Source organism: Leuciscus leuciscus (genome assembly GCF_965113295.1).
Source record: "Leuciscus leuciscus genome assembly, chromosome: 14".
NCBI lineage: Eukaryota > Metazoa > Chordata > Actinopteri > Cypriniformes > Leuciscidae > Leuciscus > Leuciscus leuciscus.
In genome coordinates this window covers 1701720-1725292 of record NC_138738.1, presented here as the reverse complement: position 1 = coordinate 1725292, position 23573 = coordinate 1701720, and the positions used below count along the sequence as shown (strand labels likewise).

The following is a 23573-nucleotide window of genomic DNA, read 5'->3' as shown; positions in this document are numbered from 1 at the left end:
AGGATCAGGCCATTCTGGGTTGAGCGAGCGACCTTGCGGAATGAGCGAGCTATTCAGAAATGCGTTCTCCACTCACGAGCTCTGATCGGAACAAACCCGTCTGCTGAATTTGCGCAGAAACATCAAGATAGACATAACCAGCTTTTTAAAAAATTTAAAACTAAACATTTAGACTATTTTAGCACAAATTATGATCTTATTGACGATTTTTTATAGTTCTTGACAAAATTAGAATATATAAACTTTTTATTTTTTTTTGAAGACAAGTTTTGGGTGGGCCTGTTGAAAAGTGAAGTGGGTGGGCCTACTAACGCACCCATAATACCTTGCCTGGTGTGTGTATAAGAACGAAAGAGAAAATGTCAGTATTTAATTGAGACTTGAGATTAAATAAACTGATTAAGTATTGTAGATCTTGTAGTATTAATTTTCACATGCAGTTACACATTGTAGGTTAAAAACAAGAAAGTGGCTGATAAAAACATTGAGTGGCTGGTAGATTTTTAAATCCACCAGCCACAGTGGCCTGTGGACAAAAAAGTTAATTTCCATCCCTGATATATACACACACACACACACACACATGTACTGTCTCCCTTTACTTGACATACACATAAATTGTAAGAATATGACTAATACTGCTAAATAAACAGTAGCCCTATGAGGTTAAGCTATTAAATAACAGTCCTAAACTAGTTTTTGTTAATAGAATGTTGGTATGAGCCGCCAGTCATTTAAAAATTTACAAAAATAACACAAAGTGAAAATAGTGGCATTTTGGGGTTATGAAAACAAGTGGTGATACACAACACTAACAAGAACTGTTAATGAAACATGGAAACTGCTCCTGATGAACAGAATAAACATCTAACCAACGTGATTTATTGGTATTTTACTTTTATTTCATGACTTACTAATTTACGATTGTACAGATTTTTGTATTTTCAGAATACAATATAAATTCAGAATATAAAATAAGTTGCATTTACTATGTTCCATAAGCTTAAACAGTACAATTTTTAATAGTTTAAAAGAAAAGTTTGTTTATAAATGTGCATTATTACATTCATTAAAATATATACACACTCATGGCATTTACAGAGAGGCTGATGTGCTTCATTAAGCATGAAATGTGAAAGTATGTTATGTAACATATTTCATAATGTGTCATGCCTGATCCCTCACAAAGCACATGGTCATTAACTGAAGTAAATATTGACACTGATGAAGTCGCTGTGATGTTTGTACTGATGTCACTGGTAATTACACGTCCATGATCGTGGCGTCACTAGCTCCCAGAAGCTCGTCTGTTTTGAGAAAATGCAAACATAAACTATGAACATACTGTTAAATATGATTCATGGCATTACTGTACTCTGAAGAGAGCGCAAACACATCTACACATTTCTATTTGCAGCGTTGTAGCCAATCACAGTGAAGCCTGTTGAGCGCATTAATGCAGTGTCCAATCAGAGTTTTCTTTTTCGTGAAACGTTTCATTATAACTATCTAAGTGTTAGTGATAATCAAAGCACTGGATGGTAGAAAAAAAATTTATATATCGTATTTTTGTCCTTTTTTTTATTACTGAATGGCAATGCAAGAAATGCTTGCTTTTAAAGGGACTGTTCAGTCAAAAATTTATATTTTCTTATAATTTCCTCATCTTTGTGTTGTTTCAAACCCTGTTGACTTGCATAGAAATGGTGATTTACTCAAAGTGACCCTGCAGTGCCACCAAGTGGATGTTTCATTTTTTGAAATGACTATTTGTACCGTTCTACAATTTTTTTTTGACACCTTTATTCTGCTATCTCTTGTTATTTCATAACTTTACATTCCTCTCTGCTTTTTGTTGTTCTTTATTTCTGAGCTGTCTTACACCATCTGTCAGCGTGCTCTTCAGTTGGCTTTGCTGGACTTGTAACCTAATCCTGGACAGATCTTAATCTTCACAGTCTTTGAGCGACATCTGCACTGTGAGCCTTTGTGATCAAACAGTGATCCGTTAATCAGAGCGCAAGTGTGAGTGTTTTTATTGGGCGTTTGGGAGCTTTGGCCGTGTGCAGTGCTTAAAGATGGTCTGGGAATCCTGCTGTGATGCAGTGAAGTGGGTTCTGGTAAGTCGGATGCTTATTTCTGCCACGGAATAAAAAAGGTAAATGACCTTTTTAACACAAAAAAGTTGGTTACTAAATTTTTTTAACAAAAAAGCAGAATTTCAGGATGTAAACTCTGTACACCGAGAAAAAGTCGAAAAAAGTCAATTTAAATTCAGTATTACGAGAAAAAAGTCAGAATTGCGAGTTGTAAATTCAGTGAGAAAAAAAGTCAGAATTGCGAGATGTAAATTCAGTATTACGAGAAAAAGTTAGAATTGCGAGATGTAAATTCAGTATTAAGAGAAAAAAGGTACGAATTGCGAGATGTAAATTCAGTATTAAGAGAAAAAAGGTACGAATTGCGAGATGTAAATTCAGTATTACGAGAAAAAGTTAGAATTGCGAGATGTAAATTCAGTATTAAGAGAAAAAAGGTACGAATTGCGAGATGTAAATTCAGTATTATGAGAAAGTCAGAATTGCAAGATGTAAATTCAGTATTACGAGAAAAAGTCAGAATTGTGATATGTAAATTCAGTATTACGAGAAAAAAAGAATTGTGAGAAGTAAATTCAGTATTACGAGAAAAAGTCAGAATTGTGATATGTAAATTCAGTATTACGAGAAAGTTAGAATTGTGAGAAGTAAATTCAGTATTACGAGAAAAAAAGTCAGAATTGTGAGAAGTAAATTCAGTATTACGAGAAAAAAAGAATTGTGAGAAGTAAATTCAGTATTACGAGAAAAAGTTAGAATTGCGAGATGTAAATTCAGTATTACGAGAAAAAGTCAGAATTGTGATATGTAAATTCAGTATTACGAGAAAGTTAGAATTGCGAGATGTAAATTCAGTATTACGAGAAAAAGTTCTGAGATAAAAACTGAGATAAAAAGTTGTGATTATCTTTTTGGTTGTTTGTTTATTCTGTGGCGTAAGCAGTGTTCCCCGCTGATGAGTCCTCACCCCAGTGCGCGGGCAGTGGATCTGCGCGTACCACTCCAGACAGTACAGACACACGTGGATGCCCTGACCGATGAACAGACACACCCACATGATGATGTTCCACACCGGGCTCTTCCGGCTGTCGTTCATGGCGAAGTTAAACACCACTGGAAAGGTACACACACAAAAATCACCACATTTCTGCCTGCTCTTTAACTTGTCATTATGCTGTCTAGATATTTCATGTTGGCCAAAATCTTAAGGCTTTGTATGTATTTATTTAATTAATTTACGGATGAGGAAATCCTAGAATGCTCTGATATCAGTCAAACCAAAAATTATTAAAGCACCAGATATCATTTTTGATATTTTTCTTTACTAGTGTGTACAGGACACTATAGTTCATTAATGTAAGTGAGGAGAGCAAAATAAAGTAAACTGTGACATATTATACCAAATAATTCTTCATACAGCGACTACCAGTAACATTTATACAAATTTGGGACCAAATATTATTCAAACACTTTGAGCTGATCATGTTTTGCTGAAGTGATTTGTCTTTAATTGCTAATGCTCTTTTTACACACAGACTGAACAAAATGAAGCATTGCTTGGTGATTGGTTGAGCTAAACTGGTATTATCTAATTGTGTAGTTAAATTTAACAGCTGACAGATATTCAACATAATTCATGTGTGAGACAGTCTAACAGAAGGACGGACAAAACCAGTCAAATATCAAACTGAGTTCTGCTCATATTTTATTACCATTTTCTAAACTATAGTGAATAAACTGTGATAATGTGAGAAATGTTGAAGGTGTCTGAATAAATGTTGGTTTGACTGTAAGTGCAGCAAAAAACATACAATACATAAAAATAGTTGGTAACACTTTAAAATAATTAATAATTACCTTATTGTAAAGTATTACCAATTAGTTAAACTACCATTCTTACCACCGATACCCGCGAATGTGCAGAACATCACCGGGTAGAAGAAGCCGAAGCCCATCGTGAAGGCGTATTCATGAACGAATGCAGAAACGGCAAACACACACAGTGTGGCCATCGAGCGGAGTTTATAACCCGACAGCTGAGGAGATCAAGACAGACTCAAGGTCAGAATCATTCAAACATGACACGTATGAGATTCAGGAGTGTTCGTTCTCACCCGGAGGAAGTCTCTGTAGCCGTAATAATAAAGCCAGTCGTGTACGACGATGTTCCATGTGCGGTAATAATTGGCAAAAGAAGTGGAGTTCCACCAGTCCTGATGAGAGAGAGACGAGACTCTAAACCTGTGAACCTGCACTGGTTAATAACAACAAGCAATGCATTTATTACATTATTCATCTTAAAGTCTCCCTGCGGTGAAAATCCAGCTTGTAATGTAGTTTATGTGTCTATTTGGTGTTTTTAATATGCTTTAAGACAAACAATGTGTACATTCATAAGTCGACACCATTGCTGAGTATTTTCTCCTTAAAAAATAATACAATATTTATGCAGTTGTGATATTGACATCGCCAATTGTACTTAAACTATAAACATTTAAAATGCTAAATTTTTACATTTAAAACGTTTTTTTTTTAAATATATTTTTAAAGATGATAAAATAACATAAAAAAGAAAATAAAGTAATTTAATCTAATGTTTTATGGGCATCGGAAGCTTTAGTTGACTTGATTCCTTTTATATAATGAACAAAATAAAAACAACGGTAACACTTTATTTTACAGTGTCCTTGTTACATATTTTACTTGTACTTACAATAGTAATAACAGTAAATTATGCATAATTACATGCAACTAACCCCAAACCCTAATCCTACCCTAACCCTATAGTAAGTACATGTAGTTGATTAATATTACTCAGAACTTAAATATATAATTACACTGTAACAATGACACCATAAAATAAAGTGTAACCAAAACAACAAACAATTCTTGCATATGACATTTGTAAATAAAATAAAATGTTTCTGCTGTGAAATTTCAAAATGTATAAAAATACAGAATTATAAATGTTTAAATTTAAAATTGATAAATTAAAATGAAAGAAACAAACAGCACACACACACAACACACAAAGTTGTTCAAATGCAAACATAAATAAACACTAAAAACTCATCTGTTAAAAGTCTCCTTGTGGTGAAAATCCAGCTTTTAATGTTGTTTATGTGTCTATGTGGTGTTTTTAATACGCTTTAAGACAAACCATGTGTAAGTTCATAAGTCGACAGCATTGCTGAGTATTTCCTCCTTAAAACTGCAGTGAACCAAAGACAGTCTCAAACACACGCTTTGAAATCGCTGCTGTTTCTGACGTCACAAACTACCTTGTAACCAATCAGATCAACGTGTGATCGTCAACCAGTGGATCTCTGAGCTGAGTGAGTGAGTGGAGGCGGGGCTCATTTGCATATTCATAGAACCGCGTATACTAAATGAGGCAAGGGTGTCGAGTTACATTCAAGATATTTTAAGACATGATTTTTAATGTCATTTTGGTGATCAAAGATGAGTTTTAAGGGATAAAATTATTGACTACTTTTTCATTGTTTCATGTGAACTAATGTAGTTAACAAATAGAACCTTATTGTGAAGTGTTTACAACTTTTCTATATGTTTATAGAAACTATATGTTTATATGTTTATTATTTACTTTAAGCTAATGAGAGATCACTTACTTTGTAAAACATCCGGTCAGCGAAGCGCAGCATCTCAGCGAAGGCGTTGAGCCAACAGTGCAGGAACGCGTAGAAGCCCAACATTAATATGAGCATCCCTGAACACAACAGCGAGTCTCAGATCACACACACTGCCTGAATAATACATACATAAACCGTTTGTCTTTATATTAACTAATATAGGCTGCGCATTCTTGTGACATCATCTGAAATTGCAAGTCATTTCGGATGTGAACTGTTGCAGTCTGATTAAAGTTCATGAATAGTTTGTACTGGTGAATCAGATCAGAAATATTAAGACAGTGAAGTTTTATTTCATGTCGAATTTGAGCAAAGACATAGTGTGTGTGTGTGTGTGTGTGTGTGTGTGTGTGTGTGTGTGTGTGTGTGTGTGTACGGAGCCCCTAAAGGGACGTGGTGGTGGAAAAAAATTTAGGATGGGAGAATTATTATTTTTTAAAATCTTTTGTGTTCCCACGCAAAACCTGTTGTGAGCTCGGACACACACTTCCTGTTTAATGTCCCGCTGGCAGTGTTTCAGAGCACCGCACGTTAATGGAGCGTTTCATAGTGTTTGAACTTGGACTGGATAAAGGAATGCGGTCAGTGCTTAACTCAGTGCGGTCAGTGCTTAACTCAATGCGGTCAGTGCTTAACTCAGTGCGGTCAGTGCTTAACTCAGTGCGGTCAGTGCTTAACTCAGTGCGGTCAGTGCTTAACTCAGTGCGGTCAGTGCTTAACTCAGTGCGGTCAGTGCTTAACTCAGTGCGGTCAGTGCTTAACTCAGTGCGGTCAGTGCTTAACTCAGTGCGGTCAGTGCTTAACTCAATGCGGTCAGTGCTTAACTCAATGCGGTCAGTGCTTAACTCAATGCGGTCAGTGCTTAACTCAATGCGGTCAGTGCTTAACTCAGTGCGGTCAGTGCTTAACTCAGTGCGGTCAGTGCTTAACTCAATGCGGTCAGTGCTTAACTCAGTGCGGTCAGTGCTTAACTCAGTGCGGTCAGTGCTTAACTCAATGCGGTCAGTGCTTAACTCAGTGCGGTCAGTGCTTAACTCAATGCGGTCAGTGCTTAACTCAATGCGGTCAGTGCTTAACTCAAAGCGGTCAGTGCATAACTCAGTGCGGTCAGTGCTTAACTCAAAGCGGTCAGTGCATAACTCAGTGCGGTCAGTGCTTAACTCAGTGCGGTCAGTGCATAACTCAGTGCGGTCAGTGCTTAACTCAGTGCGGTCAGTGCTTAACTCAATGCGGTCAGTGCTTAACTCAGTGCGGTCAGTGCTTAACTCAGTGCGGTCAGTGCTTAACTCAGTGCGGTCAGTGCATAACTCAAAGCGGTCAGTGCTTAACTCAAAGCGGTCAGTGCTTAACTCAGTGCGGTCAGTGCATAACTCAGTGCGGTCAGTGCATAACTCAGTGCGGTCAGTGCTTAACTCAGTGCGGTCAGTGCTTAACTCAATGCGGTCAGTGCTTAACTCAAAGCGGTCAGTGCTTAACTCAGTGCGGTCAGTGCTTAACTCAATGCGGTCAGTGCTTAACTCAGTGCGGTCAGTGCTTAACTCAGTGCGGTCAGTGCTTAACTCAATGCGGTCAGTGCTTAACTCAAAGCGGTCAGTGCATAACTCAGTGCGGTCAGTGCTTAACTCAGTGCGGTCAGTGCTTAACTCAATGCGGTCAGTGCTTAACTCAGTGCGGTCAGTGCTTAACTCAGTGCGGTCAGTGCTTAACTCAGTGCGGTCAGTGCTTAACTCAGTGCGGTCAGTGCTTAACTCAGTGCGGTCAGTGCTTAACTCAATGCGGTCAGTGCTTAACTCAGTGCGGTCAGTGCTTAACTCAATGCGGTCAGTGCTTAACTCAAGGAGTTCAGTGAAGCTGGCAATATTCACATAGGCTCTTCGAACTTCCCGGATCAATATTCTTGAGCTAAACGTTGTTAAAACACAAACGACTGAGATGCTTATGACCCTCCCTATTAACAGACTATTAATTAACATTTACCCAAAGTAGTAACTGTTGGTTATAGTGTGTGTGTGTGTGTGTGTGTGTACCTGGGAAGGCTGCATAGAACAGCATCAGGATGAATGTGTGTGTGTGTGTGTGTGTGTGTGTGTGTGTGTGTGTACCTGGAAAGGCTGCGTGGAACAGCATCAGGATGAGTGTGTGTGTGTGTGTGTGTGTGTGTGTGTGTGTGTGTGTACCTGGAAAGGCTGCGTGGAACAGCATCAGGATGAGTGTGTGTGTGTGTGTGTGTGTGTGTGTGTGTGTGTGTGTGTACCTGGGAAGGCGGCGTGGAACAGCATCAGGATGAGTGTGTGTGTGTGTGTGTGTGTGTGTGTGTGTGTACCTGGAAAGGCTGCGTGGAACAGCATCAGGATGAGTGTGTGTGTGTGTGTGTGTGTTTGTGTGTGTGTGTGTGTGTGTGTGTGTGTGTACCTGGGAAGGCGGCGTGGAACAGCATCAGGATGAATGAGTGAGTGTGTGTGTGTGTACCTGGGAAGGCGGCGTGGAACAGCATCAGTGTGTGTGTGTGTGTGTGTGTGTGTGTGTATACCTGGGAAGGCGGCGTGGAACAGCATCAGTGTGTGTGTGTGTGTGTGTGTGTGTGTGTACCTGGAAAGGCTGCGTGGAACAGCATCAGTGTGTGTGTGTGTGTGTGTGTGTGTGTGTGTGTGTGTGTGTGTGTGTGTGTGTGTGTGTGTGTACCTGGGAAGGCGGCGTGGAACAGCATCAGGATGAGTGAGCGTGTGTATTTGAGTGTGTGTGTGTGTGTGTGTACCTGGGAAGGCGGCGTGGAACAGCATCAGGATGAGTGAGCGTGTGTATTTGAGTGTTTGTGTGTGTGTGTGTGTGTGTGTGTGTGTACCTGGGAAGGCGGCGTGGAACAGCATCAGGATGAATGTGTGTGTGTGTGTGTGTGTGTGTGTGTGTGTGTGTGTGTGTGTGTGTACCTGGGAAGGCGGCGTGGAACAGCATCAGGATGAGTGAGCGTGTGTATTTGAGTGTGTGTGTGTGTGTGTGTGTGTGTGTGTGTGTGTACCTGGGAAGGCGGCGTGGAACAGCATCAGGATGAATGTGTGTGTGTGTGTGTGTGTGTGTGTGTGTACCTGGAAAGGCTGCGTGGAACAGCATCAGGATGAGTGTGTTTGTGTGTGTGTGTGTGTGTGTGTGTGTGTACCTGGGAAGGCGGCGTGGAACAGCATCAGGATGAATGAGTGAGTGTGTGTGTGTGTGTGTGTGTACCTGGGAAGGCGGCATGGAACAGCATCAGTGTGTGTGTGTGTGTGTGTGTGTGTGTGTGTGTGTGTGTGTGTGTGTGTGTGTGTGTGTGTGTGTGTGTGTACCTGGGAAGGCGGCGTGGAACAGCATCAGGATGAGTGAGCGTGAGCTGAACGGCTGGTGGCTGTTGTTCCGGAACACTGGGATGCACAAGCGCACCAGTATGAAGTACAGGTAGAAGAGACTGGCCAAGATCTGAGACAGAGGAACACGAGCGTCACCAACTCTCATGGTGAGACTGACACTGTGTGTGTGTGAACACTAACACACTAACACTGCTCTACAACCAGTTCGTACTGTGGGGTTCGTAGGGGTTCGTACTGTGCCATCATTTTCATGACGGAAAATAAAAATAATTTGGAGTGAAATGTGTTTGTTAAATATACTCTAATGTCCTTTTTTAATTTATTTATATTTTATTATATTTTTATATTATTTGTTAAATATACTCTAATGTCCTTTTTTAATTTATTTATATTTTTTTATATTTGTATATTATTTGTTAAATATACTCTAAAGTCCTTTTTTAAATGTATTAAAATTGTATTATATTTGTATATTATTTGTTAAATATACTCTAATGTTCTTTTTAAATTGTATTTATATTTTATAATATTTTTATATTATTTGTTAAATATACTCTAATGTTCTTTTAAAATTTATTTATATTTTATTATATTTTTATATTATTTGTTAAATATACTCTAATGTCCTTTTTTAATTTATTTATATTTTTTATATTTGTATATTATTTGTTAAATATACTCTAATGTCCTTTTTTAAATGTATTAAAATTGTATTATATTTGTATATTATTTGTTAAATATACTCTAATGTTCTTTTGAAATTGTATTTATATTTTATAATATTATTATATTATTTGTTAAATATACTCTAATGTTCTTTTTAAATTGTATTTATATTTTATAATATTTTTATATTATTTGGTAAATATACTCTAATGTTCTTTTTAAATTGTATTTATATTTTATAATATTTTTATATTATTTGTTAAATATACTCTAATGTTCTTTTAAAATTTATTTATATTTTATTATATTTTATATTATTTGTTAAATATACTCTAATGTCTTTTTTAAATTGTATTTATATTTTATTATATTTTTATATTATTTGTTAAATATACTCTAATGTCCTTTTTAAATTATATTTATATTTTATTATATTTTTATATTATTTGTTAAATATACTCTAATGTCCTTTTTAAATTGTATTTATATTTTATTATATTTTTATATTATTTGTTAAATATACTCTAATGTCCTTTTTAAATTGTATTTATATTTTATTATATTTTTATATTATTTGTTAAATATACTCTAATGTCCTTTTAAATTGTATTTATATTTTATAATATTTTTATATTATTTGTTAAATATACTCTAATGTTCTTTTTAAATTTTATTTATATTTTATAATATTTTTATATTATTTGTTAAATATACTCTAATGTTCTTTTTAAATTGTATTTATATTTTATTATATTTTTATATTATTTGTTAAATATACTGTAATGTTCTTTTAAATTGTATTTATATTTTATTATATTTTTATATTATTTGTTAAATATACTCTAATGTTCTTTTAAATTGTATTTATATTTTATAATATTTGTATATTATTTGTTAAATATACTCTAATGTTCTTTTTAAATTGTATTTATATTTTATAATATTTTTATATTATTTGTTAAATATACTCTAATGTCCTTTTAAATTGTATTTATATTTTATTATATTTTTATATTATTTGTTAAATATACTCTAATGTTCTTTTAAAATTTATTTATATTTTATTATATTTTATATTATTTGTTAAATATACTCTAATGTCTTTTTTAAATTGTATTTATATTTTATAATATTTTTATATTATTTGTTAAATATACTCTAATGTCCTTTTTAAATTGTATTTATATTTTATTATATTTTTATATTATTTGTTAAATATACTCTAATGTCCTTTTTAAATTGTATTTATATTTTATTATATTTTTATATTATTTGTTAAATATACTCTAATGTCCTTTTAAATTGTATTTATATTTTATAATATTTTTATATTATTTGTTAAATATACTCTAATGTTCTTTTTAAATTGTAGGCTATTTATATTTTATAATATTTTTATATTATTTGTTAAATATACTCTAATGTTCTTTTTAAATTGTATTTATATTTTATTATATTTTTATATTATTTGTTAAATATACTGTAATGTTCTTTTAAATTGTATTTATATTTTATTATATTTTTATATTATTTGTTAAATATACTCTAATGTTCTTTTAAATTGTATTTATATTTTATAATATTTGTATATTATTTGTTAAATATACTCTAATGTTCTTTTTAAATTGTATTTATATTTTATAATATTTTTATATTATTTGTTAAATATACTCTAATGTTCTTTTAAATTGTATTTATATTTTATTATATTTTTATATTATTTGTTAAATATACTCTAATTTTCTTTTTAAATTGTATTTGTATTTTATTATATTTTTATATTATTTGTTAAATATACTCTAATGTCCTTTTTAAATTATATTTATATTTTATTATATTTTTATATTATTTGTTAAATATACTCTAATGTTCTTTTAAATTGTATTTATATTTTATAATATTTTTATATTATTTGTTAAATATACTCTAATGTTCTTTTTAAATTGTATTTATATTTTATTATATTTTTATATTATTTGTTAAATATACTCTAATGTCCTTTTTAAATTATATTTATATTTTATTATATTTTTATATTATTTGTTAAATATACTCTAATGTTCTTTTAAATTGTATTTATATTTTGTCATATTTTTATATTATTTGTTAAATATACTCTAATGTTCTTTTTAAATTGTATTTATATTTTATTATATTTTTATATTATTTGTTAAATATACTCTAATGTCCTTTTTAAATTGTATTTTATTATATTTTTATATTATTTGTTAAATATACTCTAATGTCCTTTTAAATTGTATTTATATTTTATAATATTTTTATATTATTTGTTAAATATACTCTAATGTTCTTTTTAAATTGTATTTATATTTTATTATATTTTTATATTATTTGTTAAATATACTCTAATGTTCTTTTTAAATAATGTTCTTTTAAATTGTATTTATATTTTATAATATTTTTATATTATTTGTTAAATATACTCTAATGTTCTTTTTAAATTGTATTTATATTTTATTATATTTTTATATTATTTGTTAAATATACTCTAATGTTCTTTTTAAATTGTATTTATATTTTATAATATTTTTATATTATTTGTTAAATATACTCTAATGTTCTTTTAAATTGTATTTATATTTTATAATATTTTTATATTATTTGTTAAATATACTCTAATGTTCTTTTTAAATTGTATTTATATTTTATTATATTTTTATATTATTTGTTAAATATACTCTAATGTCCTTTTTAAATTATATTTATATTTTATTATATTTTTATATTATTTGTTAAATATACTCTAATGTTCTTTTAAATTGTATTTATATTTTATAATATTTTTATATTATTTGTTAAATATACTCTAATGTTCTTTTTAAATTGTATTTATATTTTATAATATTTTTATATTATTTGTTAAATATACTCTAATGTTCTTTTAAATTGTATTTATATTTTATAATATTTTTATATTATTTGTTAAATATACTCTAATGTTCTTTTTAAATTGTATTTATATTTTATTATATTTTTATATTATTTGTTAAATATACTCTAATGTCCTTTTTAAATTATATTTATATTTTATTATATTTTTATATTATTTGTTAAATATACTCTAATGTCCTTTTTACAATTTTATTTATATTTTTCTATTATTTATTTATTTATCTATTTATAAATAGACAATCAAACACCTGATAATACTGGCAGACGGAGTATAAGATCGTCTGCAGACCTTTTTTAATTTGATTTATTATATTTATTTATATGTTGGTCTTGACGCCTACATCAGCTGAGAGAGTGCTTTCATTTATGTGTTAAATATATAAAGTTTTTTTTTTTAATCGTCAAGTATAGTTGTAAGTACAGATCATGTCAATTTAATTTGTGCCATTTAAAAAAATATGTTGTTGATTTTCATCACTGTATAAAAGTAATAAGAATTGAGGGGTGTAATTATCAAGAAAATAATGTCACAGTTCAAAACATTGAACTTTTTACCTTTTTCTTTTCTTTATGCAAAATACAATTTCTCATTTTTGATTTTAATGTTTGGTTTGTTTTAGACGTGTTAGAGTGAGCGGTTAGTCAATCCCACCCTCAGGAAGTTCATGCCGACGTACTTCCACCTGATGGACGGGTTTCTGAAGGGAACAACAAACAGTGAGGATATTGATTTGTAAGTGTGTAATACAGTTGTGTGGCTCAACAAGAGGAGCTTACCGCGGATACACCTCACGGTAGATCAGAGTCGGGCAAAACAAGAAGTACAGATAACTGGAGAGTGACGGATATCGCTGAGATTTATCTGTGGAGAAACAGACGTGAAGATCAGCGTTACGACTCACACATATACAGTCTAACCAACATTTACTCAGACATTTCTCACATTATCACAGTTTATTCGCTATAGTTTAGAAAATGGTATTAAAATATGAGCAGAACTCAGTTGATATTTGACTGGTTTTGTCCGTCCTTCTGTTAGACTGTCTCACACATGAATTATGTTGAATATCTGTCAGCTGTTAAATTTAACTACACAATTAGATAATACCAGTTTAGCTCAACCAATCACCAAGCAATGCTTCATTTTGTTCAGTCTGTGTGTATAAAGAGCATTAGCAATTAAAGAAAAAACACTTCAGCAAAACATGATCAGCTCAAAGTGTCTGAGTAATATTTGGTCCCAAATTTGTATAAATGTTACAGGTAGTCACTGTATGAAGAATTATTTGGTGTAATATGTCACAGTTTACTTTATTTTGCTCTCCTCACTTACATTAATGAACTATAGTGTCCTGCACACACTAGCAGAAGTGATATCTGGTGTCTCTTTAACACTCTTACCCTTCTGTGTGGTGTTTTTGAGGACGGCTGGTACGGTTTCACGGATAAACGAGTAGCTCTTCATCACTAATCTGATCTGTGGAGTAAAAGCAGGAGTTAGTCGGACTGTATCTACCCAGTTGTGTCCATTAGGCCGCTGACCTCTGACCCCTGACCTCTGACCCACTATTTGAGCACGTCTGCTTTGATATGCATGATATGATGCCAATAATTTTGTATTTATTTAATTTGGCGAAGGGCAGCAGACTTTGGACCCTGAACCTCAAATGAACATTGGCACACACACCACTGGGCATCGCTTCGGGTCCGGCACACTATTATTAAAACCCAGTTCGTTAAACATTAATTTAACAAACGTTTTATCTTCATAGTATTAGATGTAATGAAGATAATGATAATCATTAAACGATATATATATATATTTTTTTTCTATTATTTTTCTATAGTCTATTATTTCTATTTATTAATCATTAAATTAAATATGTATTGTATTTCTGATTATACATCTCATTTAATTATATAGATTATAAAAATGTATTATATAAATAATGATTGTCATTAAATTATATATTATTATTAAAACCCAGTTTGTTAGCCATTCATTTATTAAACTTCATAGTATTTGATGTAATGATGTATTATTATATTATATTATATTATATTATATTATATCATGTTATATTATTATAAATAATATTATATTATATCATATTATTATAAATAATTTTATATTAAATAATGATAATCACTAAACTATATACAGTATATATATATAGTTTAGTGATTTTATTTAATAATCATTAAATTATATATACAATATATTTCTGATTATACATCTCATTTAATTATCCTGTAGATTATATACAAAAATATATTATATATTTTATAAATGATTGTCATTAAATTATATATTTATAGTCTATTTATTTGATTTAATTGTCATTAAAGTATATTATGTAACTTATTTTTGATTATATACCTAATTATCAGATATCATTTAATTATCATGTAGATTATATATTAAAATATATTCTATATCAAATAATTACATATAATTTATTATATTTAATTTATATTTAATTTATTTATTATAAAAATGTAAACATTAAACATAAAAAAATCATTAAATTATTATATATATATATAACTAAATTGATAATTGATTAAATTACATGCATGTGCATTTAAATATATTACATATGCATGTAATGTAATAATAAAGTAGATTAAGTAAAGCCTGTCGATTGTATATTCCCAGTACCTGTTCTAATATGATGATGAATCGTGATGCGGGCGGCAGCTGATAATGCAGAACGACACACACAGGGAATATTCCCAGCATGCTCGTCTGCGCAGCACACAGCGTGAGCGCGCACACACATGTCCTCCAGCGGCTCCTGAGGGCCCGTTCGCCCCAGACCCGCAGAATGTGGTACGGCCCGAGCAGAGTGTAGCTCAACATGAGCGTCCAGGCCCAGACCACTGTCCCCAACTGACCAAACGCGTAATAGAACAGATCAAAGTCCAGAACCAGCCTGAAAGATACACACACACACTCACTGTCAGGCTCTCTCACACACACACACACATACTTACACACTCTCACACACACACACACACTCACCTGCCCTGGTCGATGTAGTCCACTGCTAAAGTGCTCATGATGAACAGGAACAGAGCTGCGATGAACATGTGGTAGATGGTCCTGATGTGACTGATCTCAAATAACTCACTGGAGAGAGAGGAACACTTCTTTTGTGCCATTTTTGGTTAAAGTAATAATAATAATAAATATAGCTGACGCCTTAAGGGGAAGCAACAGCAGTGCAGAGCCATAAGAGCAAAAACAGAATGACATTTTTTTTTAAACACGACACGCTTTCACTTCGCTTCCGAGGTTCAGTAGTTACATTTTGCATATAAATGCAACGAATAACAAATAAATGCTATATTTAACAAGTTCAGATTCGATTATTCTTAGAACGACACCATGTCTGGAACAGATGCACCTCTTCTGGCCACAGTATCTCCTGCGATCTGGGCATGTGCCACAGGATTCGGACCCATGACCAGAAATGTTGTGCCGATATGTCAGATCATTTAAAATGTGCAATTTATGACAAAATTCAAAATGGCCGACCGATGGTTTATCCTCGGATCATATCTTCTGATTGGGCGTGAGACGAGCAATCCATAGACACCAAGGTCACTATTTTCTGACAAACTGTTCAAATATGATATGATGCCAATAATTTAGTATTTGTTTAATTTGGCAGCAGACTTTGGACCCTGAACCTCAAATGAACATTGGCACACACACCACTGGGCATCGCTTCGGGTCCGGCACACTATTATTAAAACCCAGTTCGTTAAACATTAATTTAACAAACGTTTTATCTTCATAGTATTAGATGTAATGAAGATAATGATAATCATTAAACTATATATATATATAGTCTATTATTTTTATTTAATAATCATTAAATTAAATATGTATTGTGATTATACATCTCATTTAATTATATTATAGATTATAAAAATATATAAATAGTGATTGTCATTAAATTATATATTATTATTAAAACCCAGTTTGTTAACCATTCATTTATTAAACTTCATAGTATTTGATGTAATGATGTATTATTTATTATATTATATCCTATTATTATAAATAATTTTATATTAAGTAATGATAATCACTAAACTATCTATATATATATATATATATATATATATATATATTCTATTATTTTCATTAATCATCATCATTCATTATTATTTAACTTATTTTTGATTATATACCTAATTAGATATCATTTAATTATCATGTATATTATATATTAAAATATATTATATATAAAATAATTACATATAATTTATTATATAATTTATATTTAATTTATTTATTATAAAAGTGTAAACATTAAACATAATTATTTATTTATGTGTGTGTGTGTGTGTGTGTGTGTATATATATATATATATATATATAATTTTTTTAATGTTTACATTTTTATATATATATATATATATATATATAAATAAATTATATTATATATATATATATATATATATGTAAACATTAAACATAAATTATATATATTTATATACACACACACCCACACACACATAAATAAATAATTATGTTTAATGTTATATATATATATATATATACTGTATATATATATATACATTTAATTTAATTTGATATAATTTAATGTTCTCAGATCATGGTTCTGATGAAGTGTACCAAGTTTCGTTTCAATTGATCAAAGTTTTGCTAAGATACAGTCTCTGAACCAATTTTGAGTCAACATTAAGTTTGCAACATAAAAGCGTTCAAAAGTTATAACCGTTTGAAAAGTGCATTTTTGAACTGGTGGTGGCGCTATAGAGTTGGTCTTAGAGACCCCAAAGTCGGTCTTATTACTGTTCATTACCATCACTACAAGTGTGCCAATTTTCATCACTTTCCTACTTGCGGTTCATAGGGCTGCCATAGACTCTCATTGTGGTGGAAGAATAATAAAGTAAACTGATGACAATTACAGTTTTTTCAGACTTTGTGACATTGTCAAGAACATCTAAAACAAGTTTTAATATTTTTATGAAATTGTTTACGAAGTCGTGACCTTTCACCTTTGGCATTTAGGATGTTTTGCAGTTTTAAATTGTCAAATTATTTGTTTATTACTAGGCTGTCAGTCTTGTGGGTGGTTGCTAGGGCGTTGCTAGGGTGGTTAAGGATTTTCGATTATCGATTCATAAACGTCAGTAATAATACTTACTCCAGCAGTGAGCATCTGGCTATAAACACCTTCCCCTCCTCCAGTTTGTGCCTGGAAATCAAAGTATATGTGCAGAAACACTTTTATTCAAGCATGTGACTCCTTCTGCATTGGCAGGAAGTGACATCACAGAAACTCTCACCTGTTATTGGTGCTTTCCGTCTTGTCGGTGTGTGTTTGTGTGTGTGTGGACAGAGACTGCAGTGAGTCAGTGAGCGCTCGCTCCAACACTTCATTCAGACGAGACTGAACATGTCTGATCACGGCCTCCTTCATCCTCTGAGCAGAAAATACAGTTTCATATGATCAGTCTGAGTCCAGCTATCATGTTGTTGGGTTGTTCTAAAAATTATAATTTTTTTAGTTTAAATTAAAGGCAAAAATCACCATGGTCTATAAATACTGCAATATGCAATACTAAAATTAAAAATTTGTTTGCAAATATATTTAGATATATAATATATAAAATATATAAAATATATTTAGAATTTATATATATATATATATATATATATATATATATATATATATATATATATATATAAAAGGATTGAAAATCTATTTTCTTAAAATAACCACTGGGATTTTATTTATTCTAGTGCTGTCAAATCGATTCTAAAATTAAAGTTTGTGTTTACATAATATATGTATATATGTGTGTCTATTTTTGTATTTTGATATTTTCATTAAATCTCAAATACAAAAATGCTGATATATTACTATAATTGTTGTAATAAAAAAATGTGATTGGTATTTGATGCCTTTAATTTCAGCAACACACACACACACACACACACACACACACACACACACACACACACACACACACACACACACACACACACACACACACACACACACACACACACAACAAAATTGATTTTATTTCTTTGTTTTCTAGGCAGGATCATGTTGTTTTCGGCAGTGAAGTGTCTTACCTCCATGTCTTGGTTTCTCTGTGTCATCTCTCTCATTCGCGTGTGATTCTCATCTACACACACACACACACACACACACACACACACACACACACACACACACACACACACACACACACACACACACACACACACACACACACACACACACACACACACACACACAGTACAGCCGTGCTTTCCATTGGTTAATGCATAATAATATAATAGTGCTTTACATTGGTTAATGTATAATAATATAATAGTGCTTTACATTGGTTAATGTATAATAATATAACAGTGCTTTACATTGGTTAATGTATAATAATATAACAGTGCTTTCCATTGGTTAATGTATAATAATATAACAGTGCTTTACATTGGTTAATGTATAATAATATAACAGTGCTTTCCATTGGTTAATGTATAATAATATAACAGTGCTTTACATTGGTTAATGTATAGTAATATAATAGTGCTTTACATTGGTTAATGTATAATAATATAACAGTGCTTTACATTGGTTAATGTATAATAATATAACAGTGCTTTCCATTGGTTAATGTATAATAATATAACAGTGCTTTACATTGGTTAATGTATAATAATATAACAGTGCTTTACATTGGTTAATGTGTAATATAATAATAGTGCTTTACATTGGTTAATGTATAATAATATAACAGTGCTTTACATTGGTTAATGTATTATAATGTAACAGTGCTTTACATTGTTTAATTTATAATAATATAATAGTGCTTTACATTGGTTAATGTATAATAATATAACAGTGCATTGGTTAATGTATAATAATGTAATAGTGTTTACATTGGTTAATGTATAATAATATAATAGTGCTTTACATTGGTTAATGTATAATAATATAACAGTGCTTTACATTGGTTAATGTATAATAATGTAATAGTGCTTTCCATTGGTTAATGTATAATAATATAATAGTGCTTTACATTGGTTAATGTATAATAATATAACAGTGCTTTACATTGGTTAATGTATAATAATGTAATAGTGCTTTCCATTGGTTAATGTATAATAATATAACAGTGCTTTACATTGGTTAATGTATAATAATATAACAGTGCTTTACATTGGTTAATGTATAATAATATAACAGTGCTTTACATTGGTTAATGTATAATAATGTAATAGTGCTTTACATTGGTTAATGTATAATAATATAACAGTGCTTTCCATTGGTTAATGGATAATAATATAACAGTGCTTTACATTGGTTAATGTGTAATATAATAATAGTGCTTTACATTGGTTAATGTATAATAATATAATAGTGCTTTACATTGGTTAATTTATAATAATATAATAGTGCTTTACATTGGTTAATGTATAATAATATAACAGTGCATTGGTTAATGTATAATAATGTAATAGTGTTTACATTGGTTAATGTATAGTAATATAACAGTGCTTTCCATTGGTTAATGTATAATAATATAACAGTGCTTTACATTGGTTAATGTATAATAATATAATAGTGCTTTACATTGGTTAATGTATAATAATATAACAGTGCTTTACATTGGTTAATGTATAATAATATAACAGTGCTTTACATTGGTTAATGTATAATAATATAATAGTGCTTTGCATTGGTTAATGTATAATAATATAATAGTGCTTTACATTGGTTAATGTATTATAATGTAACAGTGCTTTACATTGTTTAATTTATAATAATATAATAGTGCTTTACATTGGTTAATGTATAATAATATAACAGTGCATTGGTTAATGTATAATAATGTAATAGTGTTTACATTGGTTAATGTATAGTAATATAACAGTGCTTTACATTGGTTAATGTATAATAATATAATAGTGCTTTACATTGGTTAATGTATAATAATGTAACAGTGCTTTACATTGGTTAATGTATAGTAATAATACAGTGCTTTACATTGGTTAATGTATAATAATATAATAGTGTTTACATTGGTTAATGTATAATATAATAGTGCTTTACATTGGTTAATGGATAATAATATAACAGTGCATTGGTTAATGTATAATAATGTAACAGTGCTTTACATTGGTTAATGTATAATAATTTAAAAGTGCATTGTTAATGTATAATAATATAATAGTGCTTTACATTGGTTAATGTATAATATAATAGTGCTTTACATTGGTTAATGCATAATATAATAGTGCTTTACATTGGTTAATGCATAATATAATAGTGCTTTACATTGGTTAATGCATAATATAATAGTGCTTTGCATTGGTTAATGCATAATATAATAGTGCTTTACATTGGTTAATGTAAACATGTACAACGTTTGTCAGCAGTGTGAACTCACGCTGTGTGATCGAGCCGTTCTCCATGTGTGTGGCTCCTCGGCCTCGAGTGTTTCTGGTGTCATGTGTTGACATGACGCTTTAATCGATCAGAGTCCTGATGAAATGTCTGGGAGAGACCAATGTTTTATATTTAGATGCATGAAAAACATGATGATGGTTGCAGATGTTTCAGTGGAGATGAACAAGCTCTTGATGATTCGTTCTAATGCATCATCTGACCTTTTGAACCCTGCTGAAACATGTTGACCTGAAGTTACCTGTGCTATAGTATATTCACTAAAGCTAGTTTACTCATCTCAATGTAAACAGGGCTAATCTTTGACCGTTCGCTGATTATGAACGAGGGTTTCATGACCGAAAGAAACCCTCATTGTACTTTACGTTTAGAAAACACATCTCAGCTACTTCTGCAGGTCACATGTGACCTCAGTGTCATGGACACACAGATTTACAGAGATATAATGAATGCTATTACACACATTTATGGTTATGGCTGATAAATGATGTTGGATATGATGCTAACAGAGACAGACACAGATGTCACTTGTTGAAAAACTCACTTCATGAAGAAATTAATTTCATACCTATGAATCTCTTACTTTATGAATTTATGAATGCTTTGATTGCTAGATTTGATTTGCTTTTTAATTGTAAAGACACAATAACTTCATAAGCGTTCCTAAGAAGGGATTTATGAATGAATTTCAGGTAAACATGTCTAGATCATATTTCACCGCCCCCCCAAAAAATAATGCATTAATATATATATATATACTCTATAGTATTTTTGCAGTAAATTACTTTAATACAATTATTACAAATAAAAGCAATGCTCAAATTGTATGTATATGTATATATAAATTATTATTTTTTGCAGTAAAAATACTTTAATATAATTATTACAAATCAAAAGCATTGGTAATAGCTGCACTGTGATGAATAAATAATACACTTTATGATATAGCATTATTTTTGTATAAGAATTTGGAAGGGAAATGTGATTGTCATGAATATAATATCAAAATACAAAGAAAAAAATGGTCCTAAAATACGCTTTCTGAGAACAAAATAAGTTTTCCTTTATTTAGTCATTTATTTTTTAAGTGAAATATGACCTGGAGATGTTCCCGACAGATTTCATGAGATTCACCCTTATATTACAATAATAATTTATTATAAATAATAAAATAGCCAGTACCTGTTTTTACTCACTGAAAATGAATCGTAATGATCAGAACGAAGACTGAAGTGTTAATGAACATGGACGGACTCACCTTGGCGGATCTCCAGTGGTTTTGTCCCGTTCGCTGTGACTGTACGTGTGTTTATATGAGCTCTACTCTTCAGTGTCCTCAACACCGTCATTGATCTGTTTACACACTGAATCTGCTCCACTGACCCTGTGTTCACAGACTCTGCTGTCACTCACTGTACTGTATATACAAGTATAAGCACATGATAGAGTGTGAGCTCAGATTAATCGATTCCTCTGGTTGTCAACCAGACGCTCTTGTAGACTTGCTTACACATTGACCCGTGCCGAAACGGCCCTTTATCGCTCTGTTAGACAGATTTTATTATTTCTATTTGTGTGTCCTACTGTTATATGAATGTTTTCCTTTCTTGCAGCGATAGATATCAGGGCCTAAAACTAACTTTTTGCCACTTTTTGCCATTTCCCGGCCATACAATTTTTTTAGCAGCCATGAAACGGGCAGTTATGACACCAACATTTTAGATACCAGTGGAAATTCTGAAGTTTCAGGTACAGAAATATAATAATCAAATGTAAAATAACTTTTTACTCTCTCTTGTAGTTTGAAGTGTCTTGGATCGCACAGCTTTGTTTGATACGTTGACGTAATTTCCTCTGAAACGGGAAGATAAGGCGGGACCTATTGAATAGCTCCTCCCCCTTTTCAAATAGCCAATAGCGTTTAGTTTACCTCACAGACTGACAGCTCCATGGAACCGAATCCGAGCGTCGATATTAGAGGATTCATTCATTTCATTCTTAACGAACATACAGATAGAGAACGGAATAAAACTCACGCGTTTGAGCAACCGAACACACACTCCAACACATAATGCTCTGACGTGTCAAAGGTCACTTTGGTCAGGTGGTGTCTACAGCATAGGGGGCGGAGTTACAGATTCTAGAGAGCATTTGATTGGACATAAGATGTGATGAGAAGCGGTGATGTCCCATTTTTGAATGCTTATATCTCCTAAATGCAAATTTCGTCATTGTTTTGGAACACACCAGCTTATTCATAACCTTAAGGCGAACATATTCATACTAAATGCAAAAAAACGTTTGATTTCAGGGGGCCTTTACCATTGTGGACACAGACGCAGGTTTATTAGGCTGCTGTCACTTTAAGAGCGGATGCACTGATCCAGTATACTGATACACATGCGTTTACTTTCTCAACTGTTTATGTTCACTAAGACA

General features: G+C 31.4%; 1 protein-coding gene across 2 annotated transcripts; it reads right to left on the bottom strand.

Moving 5' to 3' along the window:
• Positions 1-597: 597 nt before the first annotated feature.
• soat2 (sterol O-acyltransferase 2) lies at positions 598-22522 on the bottom strand. Of its 2 annotated transcripts, none has more exons than XM_082136425.1 (16): positions 22317-22346; positions 21118-21224; positions 18800-18852; positions 18004-18140; positions 17862-17912; positions 15698-15805; positions 15335-15608; positions 14074-14149; positions 13450-13534; positions 13325-13370; positions 9073-9202; positions 5732-5829; positions 4214-4312; positions 4000-4135; positions 3067-3212; positions 598-1307 (listed from the first exon to the last, which is right to left on the bottom strand). In XM_082136425.1, exons 2-16 carry the CDS (start codon positions 21188-21190, stop codon positions 1254-1256), a joined length of 1566 nt encoding a protein of 521 aa, XP_081992551.1. In that variant the 5' UTR covers positions 21191-21224; positions 22317-22346; the 3' UTR covers positions 598-1253. The 2 variants fall into 2 exon arrangements, with proteins under 2 accessions (XP_081992551.1, XP_081992550.1); XM_082136424.1 differs by lacking the exon at positions 22317-22346 and adding an exon at positions 22393-22522 and having other exon boundaries at positions 599-1307.
• Between the last annotated feature and the right edge of the window lie 1051 nt (positions 22523-23573).